The sequence below is a fragment of the Juglans regia genome, chromosome 4 (genome assembly GCF_001411555.2).
Source record: "Juglans regia cultivar Chandler chromosome 4, Walnut 2.0, whole genome shotgun sequence".
Lineage (NCBI taxonomy): Eukaryota > Viridiplantae > Streptophyta > Magnoliopsida > Fagales > Juglandaceae > Juglans > Juglans regia.
In genome coordinates, this window is record NC_049904.1 from 12,395,920 (window position 1) to 12,415,377 (window position 19,458).

Genomic DNA, 19,458 nt, shown 5'->3' on the forward strand with positions numbered 1-19,458 from the left:
GCGTGACTTCGTTAGTCAGAATCATGCATCGGAATGTGGTCAATAGGAATAGTAAGATAAAGGTCTTAGTGTCTTAATCCTAAAGTGAATCATGGGTTCACCCTAATGGATAAGCACTCGTAGTAGAACATCGAGTTTGGAAGAGGTAGTGACCGTAAGTGGTCCCCGGAGGTTTTAGCATAATAAAGGACACGTAAGAGCATGGGATAGAATGAGAGTGTTCCAAGTGAAATGTAGTTCTTTTTCTAGTTTAAGTTGCTTATACATTGGATAGAGAATGACGTCAAGGTTATATGTATGCATATAGGTTGCCATCTGACACGCACATGAATGGACTACATGATATGAAAGTAGCATGGAATCCATGTAAGTATTATGTTCATACTCTTCTAGAGTTTTCTAAAATAGAATGAATGAAAACGAAACGTTTTTCCTTACGAAACGACACGAAAGATATTTTACGAAAAACATGCTAAGCATAAGTGTTCAAATGTATACGTATGTATGGCCCTCCTTGGCAGTTCCTTTTTATGCAACGAAAAGTATTAATTGTACGCATGTGAAAGGATAACTATATGTTGTATCTATTGTCTGGATTTTCTAAGAAAAGAAAATGTCGAGGCTCGTGCATCAAGCTTTAACTGATGCTTTAAACGACGCGAAGAAAGTGTTTTAAAATGGTCCCTATGAACTGATGCCTTACGGAGGCCACAAAAGACGATGTTTAAGCCCATGCTTCATTTTTCCTTAATGAACTGTTAAATGAAAAGGACTGAAAAGGAAAGGACTAGACTGAAATGAAAGGACTGAAGTAAAAGAAAGGACTGAAAGTTTAATGTATAAAAATACATAACGGCCACATGAATGAATGAAAAGGGTACCAATGAATGGGCAGATTGCAATGCCGGGTAAGTAGTACTAGTAGTGCACCCCGTGCTGCCCCCTGACTAAAAAGGAATTCCCAACTCGTGGCCACGGGAGGAGTCTGAGTCCAAAGGAAGACCGCTAACCCTAACACACGAGGTGTAACAGTGTGTACCGGCCAATGAAAGTGAAAAGAAAGAATGTATGAATGCATGAATGCACAAACTCTTGAAGAAATGAAGGCACTGACGGGAGATACGTTTTACGAAAAGAAAACTCCTTCTAAAGAAAAATCCCATCGAGTGATGTTTTCAAATTAATGCATGTATGCATGTACGTATAGTATGTATGGAATGATGAATGCATGAATGAAGACCTATGTTATTATATTTTAACTGTATGAAGCAATGCTTACGAGTCATCGACTCATGTTAGTTTTTATGCATGCCCCTCCCCCCATAGGGACTGAATGAGAAGTACGAGTCAGGACAGACACAGCCCATGGGGAAGAGCATGGAAGTCTAGGCATGAGTTTAAATGTATGAGAGGCCTTTTTATTGTTAAAATTGATGTTTTTCACTGTAAACCTCTTATTCTCAAATCACATTTATTTTATAACATAGAGTCTTGCACCTTGGGTATGGAAGCAAAAAGTTTTAAATCAAACGATAATTCCCGTCGTCTTTTCTAAAATTATTTTATAAAATGTCTCACCACAAGGACGGGCATTACAGACCACCATAGTGAGACTTTTAAGAAATCTTAGTAGGTTAAAACCCACAACAGTCATGTTAATGAAAGACAATGGCAACTAATATGCATGCACAACTTTATGTAAGTAAATCTGTGAATACATATATTTATGCATGGAGAGGAATCACCCTCTTATCAAATCTCATAAAATCCACAATATCTCATCAGATAAATCTTAGTAGGAAATCACTCCACCTGTTTGACTCAGGTAATTAGGTGAGGCCAATACGAAGATGTTCTACCCCAATCATCATAGGGAATCACTCTACCCATATGAAACTCGTGGTAACGTGCCATAGGAATGGCGGGGGGACTCCTCAATCCGTCCAAGATGATCGACACACAATAAGACTCAACTCTCAAAAACTACAGCATCATCGATTCGCATCATTCAAGCTCATCATCTCAAATTCACAGCACAAAAATAGACAATAAATATAATGAATAAGATATTTTATTTTCATGTAAAAAGATGTGAGTTACAGGATATGCAAGGCCTAATCTTACAACATACTCACAAACATTTACCCCGCATTTCAGTATCATTGTAGCACCACTGCTTCCATCGCACCCTTTGAAGTCACTTGCACCAGACGGAAGGGTAAACATTTAACAATCACAAAAGTCAGATTTTGACTTTTACCCAATGCTTTTTAACCTATGGGAGTGTCAGTCATATCTCTAACATCTGTCTGACTGTAGACATGCTTGAACTGAAGACTCGTCCATTCATTGCCCTTGGGCCTTTCAGAATGGCAAAAACTGACGAGAACAACATGTGCACGTCCTTTACAATTTACCTTTGGTCAAATCCTACAATTTGTCCCTTAATGAGGGTCTCCCAAGTGGTGTTGGACTATACCTCTTAGACCAGACCATGTGACTTGCAGGTTCATAATCTTTTTCCGTAGGCTCACATCCCAGGTGTGACATTTCTTATGGAGTATGGACCTCTGTATATGATAGTGGTCGCCTTTGAGCACCTCTATGTTGGCTCAGAGAGCTCTCACATTCGTATCAGTCTTGTCCTACGAGCTGTCCTTTTCCAAAATTACCAGTCTCTTCAGCTCCTAGTTCTCACCCTTGTATGATCGACATAGTGTTTGCTCATGTGGTACAAGGTGAAAAGTCATTTATCACCCAGTGCTAGACCATATTAGGCAGACTTTCTACAACGTGCCGCTCACCTTTCTTCTCGATTTGGCTGCACGTTGTCTGCCCAACTGCCTCTTCCTCGCCAACCGTTAGCTCAAGGGAGGATCTCTCCCCTTGCTTCAACGCAGTCCTCACATCTTTCCCTTCTTAATAGAAAATTTTGTCTTTGAAATTTCATGGGGACTATCCCTCAAGATGGAACTTTCTACAAGGGGTATTTCTTTATCACCCAATGTTAGACTGTATTAGCCAAACTTTCTACAATGTGTTGCTCGCATTTCTTCTCAATTTGGATGCACATTGTTTGTCCAATTGCCTCTTCTTTGCCGGCCCTTAGCTGACTAGAGGATCTCTTCCATTGTTTTGATGTAGTCCTCACAATTAGGAGTGAAGTCATTGTAATTTCATTTCTACTATGTGTTAAGGAAGTAACAATATGCTCTCAAGATAAAAGAATATTATTAAGTATGGTTATAACTTGCATTTTATCAATAAGAAGATGACCAACATCATATAATTCTTTTGCAATTAATTCTATCTAAAGTACATAATCGCTCACACTTTCATTCGCTTTCATACAAGTTCTGTTATACTTATATAATAATAAATATGTATGTAAGTATCAGATCTTAATTCATACTTGCTTTCAACTGCATCCATGATTTCCTTAGCAGTTTCATAGCCTTTGAAAAGAGAAATGATTTTGTCATTCATGCAATGTAAAATAAAAACTCTTGCCCAAGCATTGTGTTCTTCTCATTTATATCTGGTTCTTATGCCACTTCCACTTCCACTTCCACTTTGACAATTTTCCACATTTTCATATGGTTTTGGTAATGTTAATGTATATAAGGTCTTTTATGGGTTAAAAGAAAAGTTATATACCTTTTCCAGGGACCTGAAAATTTATTCCATTTAATCTCTTAATCCTCAATGGATCAATTATTTTCTTTGGTGCCATAAATAACAAACCTTAATATTAACAAGAAAAATGTAGAAATAATGTATGTGTTCTATTACAAATATAGAAACACAGTAGTTCAAACTGTGAAAATTAAATAATTATAAATTAACTGATAAATTAAAAATAATAACCCTTGAATTTGATTCAAGGTTGTTGCTTAGAAATTCTCCTATTGTACTTCAAAGTGGAAAGGACAAACTTTTGTGCATGAGCCCCATGCCATAGGTTCAATTCCCCCTGAGATCAAACTACAATTTAAGTGGGAGGCCATGGCAGTGGGTTGTTGTGCTAGTCTCTCTAAGGGTTTAGGTTCTATGGGTGAGCCTAAGGGCTCTGTTGTGCCGTGGTTTCCCCATCATAAAAGAAGTTAGGAAAATATGATCCTAAAAAATTAATGGTGACAATTGTCAAGTATTTTATCCAGTATGAATTTCCATTTAGGTTTGTGGAGCTTCAGGCATTTGCCGAACTTGTGTCTAATTTAGAGCCAAGGTACAGATTGTATTCCTAGAACATTTTGCAAAAGGATTGTATTAATTTATATAATGAAGAGCATCAAAATTCAAGGCTTTGTTGAACTGTCAAATAGTTTTTTTTAATATTGATATATGGACGTCGATGCAAAATATGAATTATATGTGTTACATGTCACTTCATTGATCAAAATTGAGTCTTGGACAAAAAAAGATTTAGGTTTTTCCATATTCCTCATCACAAGGGTGAGACTAATGCTTGGATGTTAAGCATTATTGGTCGGGAGATTGACTGGCATTTTACCATCATTGTAGATAATGCATCTTCTAGTGATGTCACTATTGATCATGTGAGAAAGAGTATAAAAAATAAGGAGTTCATCATTATGGGGACATTTCTGCACATGCACTGTGTTGCACATGTTAAATTTCATTGTATGTGATGGTTGAAAAGATATATATGATGCAGTAACCAATATTAGAAATGCATTAAGGTTTGTGAAATCTTTATCGGCAAGATGTGCTATGGTTAAAAATTGTGCAAAGTGGCTGAATATTGAGTATGGGAAAATGGTGTCTAGATGTTCCTACTAGATGGAACTCAACATACCTAATTACGGGTGTTGCTAGAAATTATGAAAGCTTTTGCGCTTATGAATATGGAGGATTCATTACTTTTGAGACCTAAGTATGAGGATTGGCAAAGTGCTTAGATATTTATAAAGTTTCTATAAGTTTTTTATGATACCATCTTGAAAATCTCTAGTTAATTGTACATGACAATAACTATACAATTTCAACAACTTTATATGATTGAGCACAGTTTGAACAAGATGTATAAGAGTGTGATGGCAAGTTGATGAGCATGACGTCTAATATGAAGATTAAGTTTGAGAAATATTAAGGGAGCACTGATAGGATGAATATGATTATCTATGTAATTTTTGTCCTTGACCCTCGATTCAAGATTAGGTCCATGGCATTTTGGTTTAAAAGGTTCGAAGGGATTGAGTATGGAGATAAAATTGAGGCCAAAGTGAGATTGCTCTTGAATCGTTTGATTGAACAATATCACAAGTTTCATGGGCTAAGTAGTGGAAGATTAAATGTGGCCCAAGGAAGTTCCGATGCTACTTCCTCAAGTTTTATTGGTGATAAATTGGACGCTAAAGAATTTGATTCAGCTCTAGACCAATACTTTGAGGAGGAAAATAGTATGGTATTTGGTTTGGAGGTGGATAGGTATTTTGCCGGATGGGATTGAACCAAAGACACCCAAGTTTGAAATTTTGCCTTCGTGGAAGAGAATTCGTATAAATGTGCTATCTTTGCGGAGATTGCACGTGATGTGTTTGTCATCCTTATTTTTACTGTTGCATCCAAGTACGCATTCAACATTGGTGGACATGTATTGGACCCATATAGAAGCTCATTGGTGTCGGAGACTGTGCAAACCTCAATCTGCACTCAAAACTATTAAGGAAAGTAATATTCAGGAATCGGAGGAGTATGTAGAAGGTATTAACATCGAAGGTAAATATTTTTATATGTTAGTTTTAATTTTTATTATTAATTTTTCCATTTAACTTAATCTCTTCATTTGTTCATTGTGATGATCAAGTATCATTTATATTTAATATGACAGTCACATCATATAGCTCTTTGTCAAATTAGACAGATGATTCAAGAATCATTTAATAAGAGTGTGACATGTTTTGTGGGGATATTTTTCTTGTATAGAAAGGTTGAAGCAAAGAATATAAAGCCTTTTTAACTATTTTTAGGCTAGTTTCAATTCGTGTTGCAACTGTCCGTATGTCATTTTTTTGGTCTATTTTAGCAAAGATTTTTTTTTTTAAATAATTTGTTTCCGGCATTCAAATTATTAATGTTATTACTTTTATGTAGTTATTAATGACATAGTTAAACAGTAAGTCCCACATTGTTTGTTGGATATAATGAATAATATAATCTGAATTGGTGAATATGAGTTGGGGCCCAAGGGAATGCCCATATGTCGAATTTATAGGCATTATATCCTCCCCACATATGTGGCTTGCCCCTCACTTGGGATGTTACAAATGGTATCAGAGCCTATTTTGACTAGAAATGTGGGACTTGAGTCATTCTACCTACGAGGACATTGGAAATTTAAGAGGAGGAATTAACTAATCATTTTGAAATATTGGCCTAGATGTGGCTTGGGGCAGGGGCTTGACACCACTTTGACATTAGAATTAATAATGCAAGTAGGAACTTTCAATGTGCCCCGTTTAACCATATATGTGGCACAAATCAGAAACTCGTTCATACTTCGAATATATCCATGTCTAGCTAGGTCATGGGAGTGGTGAGAGGTTATAGGATCAGATTGTTGCATACTTATTTGAAGCATATCTCGAACTTGGTAGGTTTGACAGAAGGCAATATCTTGGTGGGTTCAAATTGGAGGGGATTTCTTTGGGGAATGGGTTAAGATTTGGTGATTCTTGTAAAAGTTGATGTTTAAGATGTGATATGAACCCGCAGGAATGGAATCTCTTGAACCAACAATCAATTTGAAAACTCACCCAAGAAAGCCAAAACCAAGTCAATGGATGGAGAATCTAGACCATTTGAGAACTCGTTTCAAGAACATAGATTATATTAAAATCTTGACCCGTTAAAAAACCTGTCTCAAGAACCCAGATTACAAGGAGGAACGCTACAAAGGTTGTGATTTACCTTTGATAAGTTCAAAAGTTCAATCAAGAACAAGATGAGTAAACTCAACTCACAATGAAAATTCAATATTGTCTCCAGCAAGCTTGTGTTGGACGGCTACAAGGTATTTAAATACCTAAACCCCAATTAACCCTAGGCCAAAACAAGGCCCCTTTTACCCAAAACGCCCCTGGATGAATAGTGTCACGACTACAGTAATTTCTTGAAACCCTAGTTCAACAAAATAAAATATATGTGGGCCAAGCATCTTCAAGCCCGATTATTCTAGACTAATTCATATAACTAATAAAATAAATCTTTTAAATGATTTAAATAAATTGAAAGCCTTCAATAACAATAAGCTCAAGCAATAACTCTAAGTCATGTCTTTCACAACTTGTATCAAGTGAATCAAAACTGGTTCTCTTTTTTTCAAGCTCATCTTGAGTGTTGGGCTCTTGCTAGCTTCATCCCAAGTGGATTGCACCAATTCTTGCATTGCTTTATTGATCTTCTTGGCTCTTGATCTTGTAATTGTCTCATCTGGAACTTGTAAATGATCTTTAAGACTAGGCCCACCTTGGTTCCCATCAAGATGTGTTATATATTTGGTAGAGGTGGTATTGCTCGAGATACGCAGAAGCTAGGTTGGTGTTTATGATCAATGCCTTGAGCCTTGTGATCCGAATAGTTGTGGAGATTTTAGTTGAAAGAGGAAATTGATTGATGGGTTTCAATTTCATGCTAATGGCAGGGAAGTTGCTTGCTAGGTGTGGGTTTCACTGAGTCAAGTGGTGGGTGTTTGATATTGCTAAAACTTCTAGAAAAAAATTTTTTTGGGGGTGTTTTTATTGATCTTCATCTTGGAACCTAATATTTTCTACTTCACTGGAACCTATTTGGTGACGTGTAGTACAAATCAGAGAGTTTTTCATACTTCAATTGAATCCATGTCTGGGTTGAGCTTGTGCGTCGCAGGAATCGACTTGGGGGCAGGGGATCTTGAACATTGATATTTAAGGCCTAGTTTCAAGTATTCACAGAATACTTGAGAATACCTCACCACCCAAATGCAACTCAACCTTAGGTATCTTGTGGTGCTGACTATAATCAACTTCAAGCAGCCTTATACCCAAAAGGGCTACTTATGAGGGTTTATTTTGTGGATGGGGAGTTCAGGGGGAACTTCCATTTAGTATGTGACATGATTGACTAGAGCTTGAAGCTCTGAGTCGGTCTCCTATTTTGGTAAAGGGGATGATGCAGCTAGATGAATCGTAGTCTCGGGTTCTGTGCGTGGGTTTGAGGAAATGATTTTGCCCACCAAGCCAAGTGTTGTAAGATTGGTGCAACTTGTGGGTCTGGTTCACGTATGAAAGGATATGAATAATTCAACTATCATCCTCCCATACCACATACTTCACCTATTTTAATTTTTTTTTTTCTTATAACAAATATGTAGAATATAAATAGTAAGTAGAACAACTCAATTAATTTAATAAGAATAAAATAAATAAAAAATTAATAATTAATAATTAATAATTTTAAAATATATAAAATATGTTGTGTGAGATGATGAATAACATTATTCCAAGAATATTCCAAATCTATTCTGTTTTATCATGTACTTGTAAACACTATTATGCAACGATGCATTTCGGAGACTTATATCATTCAAAACTCATCATTTGATTTATTCTTCTTCTTTAAATCTACACAAGGAGACAGGTACGGACCAAAGGCATCAAACAGGGCATCGCATATAACGTGCATGCGTATTAAAGGACAACTGTCCCCAGTAGTCCTGAAAATAGGAGGCGTCAATGTTGATCATCAACGTTTTAGGTTTAGGATCCAAAGTTGCCATCGGTTTATGAAAATTACATGCCATACCAACAACCTGAATTTCGCAATCTACCTCAACCTCCCTTGTGTACTGCACTGATTTAAATATCTAGAGCACCACAAACACCACATGACAAGAAGTACTGACGTGAAAACACGCACGTAACACACAAGTTAATGGTTTAACTACAAACCACCTGATTATTTTAATGGGTATTAAGTTATATGCTAGAAGTCAAAGCCAACAATTTCAAATTTCTTGCTTATTGATAGGTACCAATGAGGCAGACAATGCACAATAACTGCCATTGACACCTTGTCCGCCCATCGTGGTCCAAATGACTCCAATCTTAGCCAGGGGGCCAGTTCATTTGTCGTCCCCCAAGGAGGTGGATGTGAAGGTGATAAACCGATTGACCTGCAAAAAGACAACCTCATCCCCAATATAAAGCTGAACTACGATATGCTTGAGAAATACAAAACTGAAATCCCACAATATCAGAACTAATGTTTAGAATAAATTTCAGGTGGTGACAAAGGTTAAAGAACACGAACATCCATTTGGCCCATCATTAATCACAACCCTGAAGCCATCATCCAGGCCTTCCTGCTTGGCAACAAGCTTGGCAGTGTAAAGAAGGCGGCCAAGAATCTCAAAGTGCCGCTCCTCAGCCTGGTAAACAAAGCCAATATCATAAAACTAGTTCTAGATGTTTGCCTGTTTTTTAACAAACCGGCGCAAGGGTTTATATATTTTCATTTGGTACGGCACGTCAATGAAGGACACAAATGAATCACCTTGATCAAAAATCAATGTGATGCACCACAAGCTGATTAAAAACATATTCAAATAAACAAATGAATAGACATACAAACTGCATGGCATAACAATTCACCTTAATGGGCAAGGATATACAAAATGCTCAACCAAACCTATACCAGATAAAAGATCATCCCATGCCTATTTATATCCATAGCATATCCCTAGCTTGCTTGCTGCGAAATTCCAATTATGTAAAAAGTTGAGGCAGAAAAGGTTTCAACGCATATTTCAAATCTAATTCTTAGAATGCACAGGCACTAGCAAGTATAAACTGCAAGACACAGTGAATTCAAGCAAATTATAAAAACTCTATCTGGCATCCATTTTCAGGTAAAGAATTTTATCCAATGAACAGTAGCGAATCTACCAATCCATTCAATCTTGCAACAAATAGTAAGGATGTCTTTAGTTAAGTTAGTTTTCTAACTAGGAACTGCATTAGATGAGAGGAAATTGTCGCATCCGCTCTGTCATTTCCTCCATGCAAAGCATAGTTGATAACTGATGTCTGAGAAAGCCACAAAAATATACCTTGGATAGTCCAGTCAACCCATCCTTCACTTTAGGAATGATTAGTATGTGTGTGGGAGCCTGGGGAGATATGTCCCTAAAAGCAAGGACCTGCCAAAATGAGACCATATGGTAAGATTAGCAGCTATCACAGGACCACTAAACCAGTAAATGTATCATAAAGAGGAACGTAGTTTTATAAAATATTTCGATTACTTATTAAAAATATAAGGCATAGCCCATGTACACAAGAACTATACAAGAGGAATGCATAACTAGTAGTAGGAAAAAGGACAAGAAAAATGTGATTTTTTTTTTTTATAAGAGTAAATTTATTTATACGAATGAAATAGGTATAGGCCGTGTACACAGGAAGTACACAAAAGAACACATAAATACATTCTAAGATCAAGAAATTAAAGACAAGAAGTCGTCACATTGTTTCCATTAAGTACAATGGCTGAAAACCAAAGCATTAAAGTGTGTATAAAAAAATTCTGCAGCTCCGCCATTATATGCTCCCTATCTTCAAAATACCGCTCGTTTCTTTCCGACCAAATACACCACATGATGCACAACGGAATCATCTTTCACACTGCTGCAACTTGAGGACAGCCTTGATCTCCTTCCAACAGGCCAATAAATCCACCACCCTCAAAGGCATAACCCATGCGACGTCGACTCTTCTAAAGATCTCATCCCACAGCAACCTTGTCACCTCACAATGCAATAGTAAGTGGTCCACTGATTCTCCATTCTTTTTACACAAATAGCACCAATCCATCACAACACAGCCCCTCTTTCTCAAGTTATCCGTGGTATCTTCCCAAGAGCAACGGTCCATACAAAGAAGGCCACTTTAGATGGCACACGAAACCTCCAAATAGACTTCCAAGGGAAATGTGCATTAGCTTGTGATATCAATATTTTGTAATACGCCCTGACTGTACATTTCTTGCTGCCATTAACCCTCCACTGCATCTTATCCCCCTGTGCCGTGGTGAAATTGTGAAAATTAAACCCATAACAATCTATATAAGTAGTCCAAAGGAACAGGGCACATTTAAAAATAAGTTTTAAGCTTCTCCATCATCTGCTCCCAATCCTAAAAATTTCCATCATTTATTTTCCTCCAAATACACCATACCAAACAGCTAAGAACCATCTTCCACTCTGCTTCACTTTGTACGCTGCCATATAACCCTCTCCAATTGGAAAAGAGGTCTACTATCATTCTGGGCATAACCAAGTCAACCCAACTCGACTGAAAAAACGCCATTCCATAAAGCACTGATAATCTGACGATGGAGTAAAATTCAGTCTATAGTTTCCTGCTCATTTTGCACATACAGCAGAAATTCATCACAATGATATGGCATTTCCTTATCTACAAAAATAATGATATGGCGTTTTCTTAAATTGTCCACGGTGAGGATCTTCATAATGAGGTTGGCCGAGCAAATAACGCAACTTTCAGAGGCACCTTAGAACACCAAATATTCTTCCAGTTACTATATAAGGGTATAAGACCTTATAGAAAGATAGGATAGTAAACTTCCCTTTCTTGGTAGGGGTCCAAAGAATCTTATTTGCATCTCCAAGCCTTCATCTAGTAAATAACAAGAGATTGAAGAACTCTATGAAGGCATAAACCACTCAATCATGAGCCGCTTAAAAAAAGTAACATCACCACAGGAGAACTCCAATAGATTAGCCATTGAAGTCTCCTGCGTATGAGCAATACTATACACCTCTGGAAAAGCTTTCTTGAGGACCATGCCTCCACACTATATAAGTCATGCCAGAATCTAGTCCTACAGCCATCCATCTCAACTCTAGTCTGATTAGAAAACAACTCCCATCCCCTCCTGATATTTTTCCATGACCACCACCCTATGTGACTCATATACCTCATTTAAATAACACCCATCCCAAGCACAACTAAATGACTTTTCACAAGGCCTCCCTCTCACGATGGAAACGCCAAAGCCACATCCCTACGGGAGCACAATTGAACAAAAGTAAGTTCAAACTCCCAAACTGCCCATAGAAATCAAGCTGAACGCATTATCCCAGTTGTAAAAGTTGAACTCTTCATCGACCATGGGTCCATGCTCTGTAAAAAATTCTTGTGTAGCTTCTCTATTTGATTGGCCACACTAATGAAAAGGGGCAACAAGGACACGAAATATGCATACAAATTAGTGAAGGTACGGTTGATCAGAGTGATCCTACCAACCTTAAGACAAATACATTCTCTTTCGACCAACCAATAGGCACTTTAATCTTCAAACTCACACTATCCAAGATAGACTTGGCCTTGAAAGAGGCTCCAAAGGGAGGACAAACTATCCCTGTTAGAAACATTACTCATATGAACTATCTTTGATTTATCCACATTCACTTTCAACCCAGAGATTGCTTCAAAATATAGGAAAAGGGCCCTCAAAAGGCAGTGGTTAGCCAAGTCCACCACATAATACGGGGTGAATATCAAGTTATCATCCACAAACAATAGATGTGAAATGTTAGCACACCAAAATATTGGCACCCAAAGAAGAGGCAGAGAGAAAACTTCCACAACCACCAGTTGATAGAATTTTGTCAAGAGCCTCCATGACAATAACAAAACATAACAAGAACAACAGATCTCCTTGTCTCAAATCGGGAAAAGCTACTAAAGATGCCGAAGAAAGTTTCATTCACTAATATAGAAAAGCGCACAAAGATACATGTGCTACCCAAGATCGCCAATTTCTCCAAAACCACATCTCTTGGGCAAATAATGAAATCCCAATTAATATGCTCATAAGCCTTCACATTAATTTGCAAAGCACCCTTGGCTCACCTAAGTTGAGCCTACTATCCAATCATTCACCATCTACAAGCACAAAGTCTAAGATTTGTCTACCTTTACTTATCAAAAAAAAAAGTCTAAGATTTGTCTACCTTTACTTATCAAAAAAAAAAGTCTAAGATTTGTCTACCTTTGAAAAAAAAAAAAAAAAGCATTTTGTGACTTCAAAATAATCTCTCAACAGCCCTAATCAACCAATTTGAAGGGCTTTGGCAATTATTTATATACCCAATTCACAAGAAATGATGAAGCGAAAGTCATTAATATCCACTGCCCAGGAATGAGGGCTATGAAGGTGGCATTAAGGCTTTGCTCAAACTTACTATCGGTACTAAATTCTTAAAATACATTCATAATGTCTTCTTTAATCAATTCATAATGTCTTCTTTAATGTCTTCTTTATCATTGATCAGACTTTTTACCACTTTATGAACCTCACTTTCTTCAAATGGCATCTCAAGCCACGTGGCCATCTCTTCCTTTAAAAATTCCAGTACTAATCCTTCATGTTTGGACCTCCAAGCAAACCGCTCAGAAAACAGATGCTCATAATATTGCACAATGTGATCCTTAAAATCTTAAGAAAATAGACATGTGTTCATCAGATCCTCTACATGTTTTGTTCATAAAATCTTAGTGGTAAACATTTTATTCAGAAGGAAAAAACAGTAAACAAAAAGTTACCAAATAACTTGGGAAAAAAGGGAAATATATCAGCTAAGAGCAATTAAATTTTTTTTTTTTTTTGATAAGTAAGAGCAATTAAAAATATTGGCACTTCATTTACCATCCCCTCCAGTTAAGCGAATTCATTTGATAGCTAACCCCATTTGGTAAGATAGCATTTTCAAATTCGTTGTAAGTGAATTCATAGACTATAGAGATGCAGTTTTCTCGGAAAAAGTGAACACCAAAATCACAAAGAATTGACATGGTTATTGCTTTTGTTTACCAAGCAATATAGGCTAAGCAAAGCATTCTATTTTCCCTCACACATGGGTTCAAATTATGTGAGAATGTGAGGAGAAAGAAGTGAATCCTTTAACGTATAGGAAATATGAGAAGTAATAGTTTGGAGAAAAAGAAAGATAAGCTATTTGACATACAGAAGTTTACAAACAAATTTCTTTAGAAAATAATGTAATTCTTTTATTTTTCTAGCTGTGCTGAGCACAATCAATCCAAAGTCACTTGAACGTGCAATAGGAGATTCGGATTAATGTGTAGATGCTACAGTGCTCAATAAACAATGGCCATCTGCATATAATTCAATTCCTTATAATATTTAATTATGATGAGTCAATTTTAGAATAGAGACTCACTGTAAATCAAAAGTTGCTATCAGACTTTTGGAAGTCATCGGCACTTAATACCTAATCCAATTAAAAACCAAAGTGTATTCTAGAAGCTCCACCTGTCACTAGAAACAATGATTATACATTGTTTTAATATCAAATCCGCACACCAAAAAAGGGCAAAGCTTCAAGAATACAAGATCATGTGAACAATCAGCCTTGAAAAGTCATTTGCTCACCAATGAGATCTAGTTTGATTGGCATCTTTTCTCCCTATAAGTACAGGATGCGGCGTGCGACCATGGGTTCAAAAATTCATCAGGCGAGTGTTTTACTTACCAATCCAAAAAATGAAAACAAAAATACAGCCCGCTAAAACAAAAGTGGCAATTTATCCAACCAAACACATAATTAGGTCAAAGCATTTGTATTTCTTTATTTTGGTAAGTTTACCACTGAAAAAAGAGAGACATACAACAAATCCCAACAAACTGATCAGGGGTGCCCAAACCCTAATGGTGATAACTACCCAAAGGCACCTGGAATAGATCCTCCAACAACCCAAGAGATTGGCCAGAAATCTAAGCACTAGGCTCTTATACAATAGAGCCAAACTAAACTCTCACAAACTCTGAGGACAGGCCATTACTTATAAAAAAAATAAAAAAACTCAAGAGGACAGGCCATCCAACAAATGAGTAACACAAGTACATCCAGCTAACCAGACAATCACCCTTCAGCCTCTTGAAGCTTTAAAAACAGTATTAGACTAAGGAGGCTCCACAGGGCCCAAAAGCTCTGATCATTCCTGTGTCAACCGCTTCCCAGATTTTATGATGACCACATCATAAAAAACACAAAGTGAACCAACTAAATAACACTAACATAGACATTCAAAATGAATCTATAACACTTCTATGCTGCTAAAGAGCAGCCTTCTCTATTTCTAATATAGTTGAAGGAGATCCCCATACATACAGCTACAGTTCCATTGAAACAACAAACTTTTACCAAAAATGATGAAGGGAAAAGTATATGAACTATGAAAACAATTAAAAAGGTAACTAGTTGGAAGAGAGCAAGGTCTTACCTTATCGTCCTCATACACAACCTTGGATGGAATTTCCTTATTAATGATCTTGTCAAATCTGCACATTAAATGAAGCAAAGTGATTAATTGAAGATTGATATGCTAATGAAATTTAAGATTAATTATCCAAATTTAACATCTATTGTGCAGATCAAGAAAAATAAAAGGTGCAACTTATTGAAGCAAGTTGGGAAAAGCGGTAAACCTGTAAATGATTTGAGTCCCAATTTAACAACAGCACTAAAATATTCAAATAACTGTTAGTTGAGTGATCCAAAGCTTAGACCAACATGGGCATTTACTTATTTATTTTATTTATATAATGTAAGTAAACCCAGGAAATAACACAAATGGTTTAATTCTGATATAAAGTTTGCAATTCAAAGTAATACCCAATATTCTCAAAACCCTTGCTATTGTTTTGGGTACACACTCACCCTTGAGTCTTTTGAGCATAACCGGATTGGAGCTATAACAAACATATTAATGCAATCCCAAAGATTCCTTCATTAATGCCTTGTATTGCCCTAGTAAGTCCCACATTGGTTGGGTGAAGTATGATAAAAGTGCATTAATGCCAATTCCCACATTAGTTTCTTACTACATAGAACCAAACTTCATACTAATTTCAAAGAGCTTCAACTATGACCTTGGCTAGTCCTTTTGAAGTATAATTTTAGAGGTGGCTTGCACTTTTCTTGGATCGTTACAAATAATATTAGAGTCAACCGAGTAATAGCATGTGAAACTGGGTTGCTCATCACAACATGGGTCCTGAATAATAATGTTATAGATTTTAGTGAGGGGGATAAAGGAAGAGTAAGTGTCAAATCCATATTAGTTTCTTACTAGGTGGAATTGAGCTCTGCAATGATTTCAAGAAACTTCAGTTGTAACATTATCTGGTCCTTTTGGAGTACAAGTCTCACATTGGTTGGATGGAAATATGGTGAAGATACATTTAGTGCTACATTTAGGTCTTGATAAGGACATTCAGATTTGAGTGAGCTATGATAAAGATGGGTGAAATATGATAAAAATGTATTGATTGTCAAGTCTCATATTCATTGTTTACTAGCTGGAAATGAGCTTTATAACAATTCCAAAGAACTTCACTAATAAGTTTGACAAGTTCTTTAGGAGAATAACAAGTATGAATTAAACTTTTCTTGTGACGTTACATGCCCCAGTTGAATCTAAAGCTAACCTTAAGAAATGAATCTTACGGTGTAATTTAGATCCGACGGAAAATATAATTCAAGAATCACATGCATTAAGAAGGAAAACCAAAGGACAAAGGCAGATAATGATCGATCATTTTGAAGATCTAAAATAATTGTTCTTCATCACATCCTGGTGGTGAACTACAATAAATCACAAACAACTCATCCATGAAGATGAAAAAGTACCGATTCACTCACAAAAAGTTCTCGTTATCTCTTAATCACAAAAGTAGTATTTGGTCAGTCAAAATCCCCCATATGCATACGACATCGTCTAAACATCATACAGTTAACCAATGGAAAACACAAAAGGAAAAGAACGACTGCATGAGGAAAAAGCGCCATTTTTTTTCAGATTAGTGGCCTATTATAATATGCAACCCGGTGCCTAATCAGAATGGCATACAAAAGATTGGAAAAAAATAATGGAGATAAACCAAGTAAACAGAGAGAGAAGTCGAGGGAAAAAAAAAGGGTTACATGGTAGGAGAATCAGAGGGAACGGCTGCAAGAGCAGCCTCTTTCTCGGAAGCCATTGGAGACAGGTGAGAATTCAAGAGAGCGATTCGGCCACTTATGCTTTCATCACTCATCAGCTCTCTTTATCCCTTTGCTCCCTTTTTAAAGTCCCCGTAGGCCGAAACCCCAACGGGTTCTCTTTTTTGTTCTACGCAGAAGTCACGACCGATTCTCATCCCTCTCTCCTGGAGCCTCTTTTCCACTCTGGCCAATAGGGCGTCGCCACACCATTTCGTATTTGCTCTATTCATATCGACCAATCAATATATTTAAAAAAATATTTGAAGTCAAAGCCTCTAGTTGAAGCAGCACATAAACACGTGACACTCTTGTGACTGGCATTCCATTTAAAATTAATATTTATATAAATAATTTTAATAATATATCATATCATAAAAAAATTTTGTGGTATGATATCATACCATCCAATCTTTCGAACTATATAAGAATTTTTTGTAACTGATCTGCTCAATTGACAACTTTCATATTCTTTCATGTTCACTGATTTATATTGATTTCATTTTGAGGTAGAGACATAGAAACTTGTCTTATTTCAAAGTTTTAATATCAAAAATTGTACAATAGGCCGGAATAGAGGAAAGAATTACCCCGGTCCACGATGATGATTCGGATGTCGATGAGTGCTTTTCACGTTCATTCATAAAATAAATAAAAAATAAGCAAATAAAAAATAAAAAGAGACACAAAAATTTACATGGTTCAGCATAAAAGCTCATGTCCACATAGTGTTTGGAGAAAAATCCACTATAATAGGTGATTTACTATCCCTTATGGCCTCACGTATCTCTCAATATAATGGAGACATTTAGGGTTTCAGGATATTGAAAACGATGCCTCCATTGAGAGAAGATCATTTGGAGTCATTGTACGTGGAGTTTTGGGCGTGGAGAAGTTGTCAAGAGCCCCCCAGATTTGTAGATATCTCCCCCTTATATAGAGATATATTTCCTTCTTTTGAGTAATTGAGTCCTACTTGCTTCATGAAGCTCGTCCCTTTTAAAAGTCTGAGTCAACTCCTTCCGGTTTATCCCTTCATTGCCTTATCTCTTGACTTTATCTCTTCTCTTATTATTAGTGATAGGTTTTCAATAGGTTGGACATAGTCAACTTTATCCCTAATAGATGCTCACGGTTCTTAAGCTCAGGTTCCTCAACAAGAAGGCCTTGAGAATGTTCAAGTCAAGCTGCGATAGACATTGTAGAAAAATAAACTCTGAGAATTGGTCCTTAGTTTTCTATTTGTTTGAGCTAAGCAGTGAAGAACTCTAAGCGCGGAGCTCGGCTTGGAGAGATAGGCAGGATACCTACTCGACCGCACTAGGTACGAGCACGGAGCTCAGATTGGAAAGATAGGCGGGAGATGGATTCCATTGCATTAGGTGCGAGCGCAAAGCTCAATTTAAAGTTTGTTTGTATGGACGTCTGCCTGATTGGTTGCATGAGGTTGTTTATCGTTAGCAAAGAGTGTGTATTTCCATGATTGTTTTTTGCTATTTGTTTGTAGTAATGGATTTTATGCCCCTTGATGCGATTTTCTATTGATGTTTCCATTTTGGTGTTTAAGGTTAAAGTTTGTTTGTTGTAACCTGCGCTAAGTGGTCAGGCAGCCCGTCGACCCCCTAGGTCCATGGCTTGTTCCTGGAGGTAATCCACTGGCTAGGGTTGTGGCGAGTAGAGACACTCGACTTTTATGTATAGGCGGGAGATGTGCGAGTGAAGACACTCAGCTTGGTGTTTGGCAAAAGGTTGCCTCAACCGCATTAAAGGGGTGAGAATGGAAACACATTACTAAGTTGTTTACTCCTTCGAGAGCCAGGGGCGAGTGGAAACACTCGGCTTTGAAAGCTAGGCAGGAGATGGACTCTACCAAGCTAGGTGTGAGCATGGAGCATCGGCTTATGGGTGCGAGCGCAGAACATCAACTTTGACGGGAGGTGGACTCGACCCTTCTGGTAGGGTGGGAGACAGAACTCGACCGCGCTACTATTGCGGGACACAAGGCTTTATTGTTTTGTTGTGGCAGGAGGCAAGACTCAATCACATTGCTATGTCGAGGGGTAGAACTTGACAACATTGCTTTTGGGGGAGGTAAGTCTCAATCGCTCTGCTGTGGCGGGTGGCCAAACTCAACCGCGCTATGGGGTCTCAACAAAAACCAAACAGGTTAGTGTAAATAACCCAAATTATAAGTTCGAGGTCTGCAAATCAGAGCCCTTTTGCTAGAATGTGGCGAAGGCTTAAACTGGACCAGTGAGGCCCTCGAGCAGCAATGATTTGGCAATGATACAAATTCGGGGTGCTCGCGATACTAAACGATCTATTATGATGATAACAAATTAAGATACACGAGCAATGCCTTAGAG

At 37.2% G+C, this 19,458-nt stretch overlaps 1 protein-coding gene across 1 annotated transcript; it reads right to left on the minus strand.

Moving 5' to 3' along the window:
* Positions 1 to 8,641: 8,641 nt before the first annotated feature.
* LOC108992597 (14 kDa zinc-binding protein) lies at positions 8,642 to 17,310 on the minus strand. Its single transcript, XM_018967194.2, has 5 exons — positions 17,036 to 17,310; positions 15,333 to 15,390; positions 10,112 to 10,201; positions 9,313 to 9,430; positions 8,642 to 9,175 (listed from the first exon to the last, which is right to left on the minus strand). Exons 1-5 carry the CDS (start codon positions 17,146 to 17,148, stop codon positions 9,108 to 9,110), a joined length of 447 nt encoding a protein of 148 aa, XP_018822739.1. The 5' UTR covers positions 17,149 to 17,310; the 3' UTR covers positions 8,642 to 9,107.
* Positions 17,311 to 19,458: the final 2,148 nt, after the last annotated feature.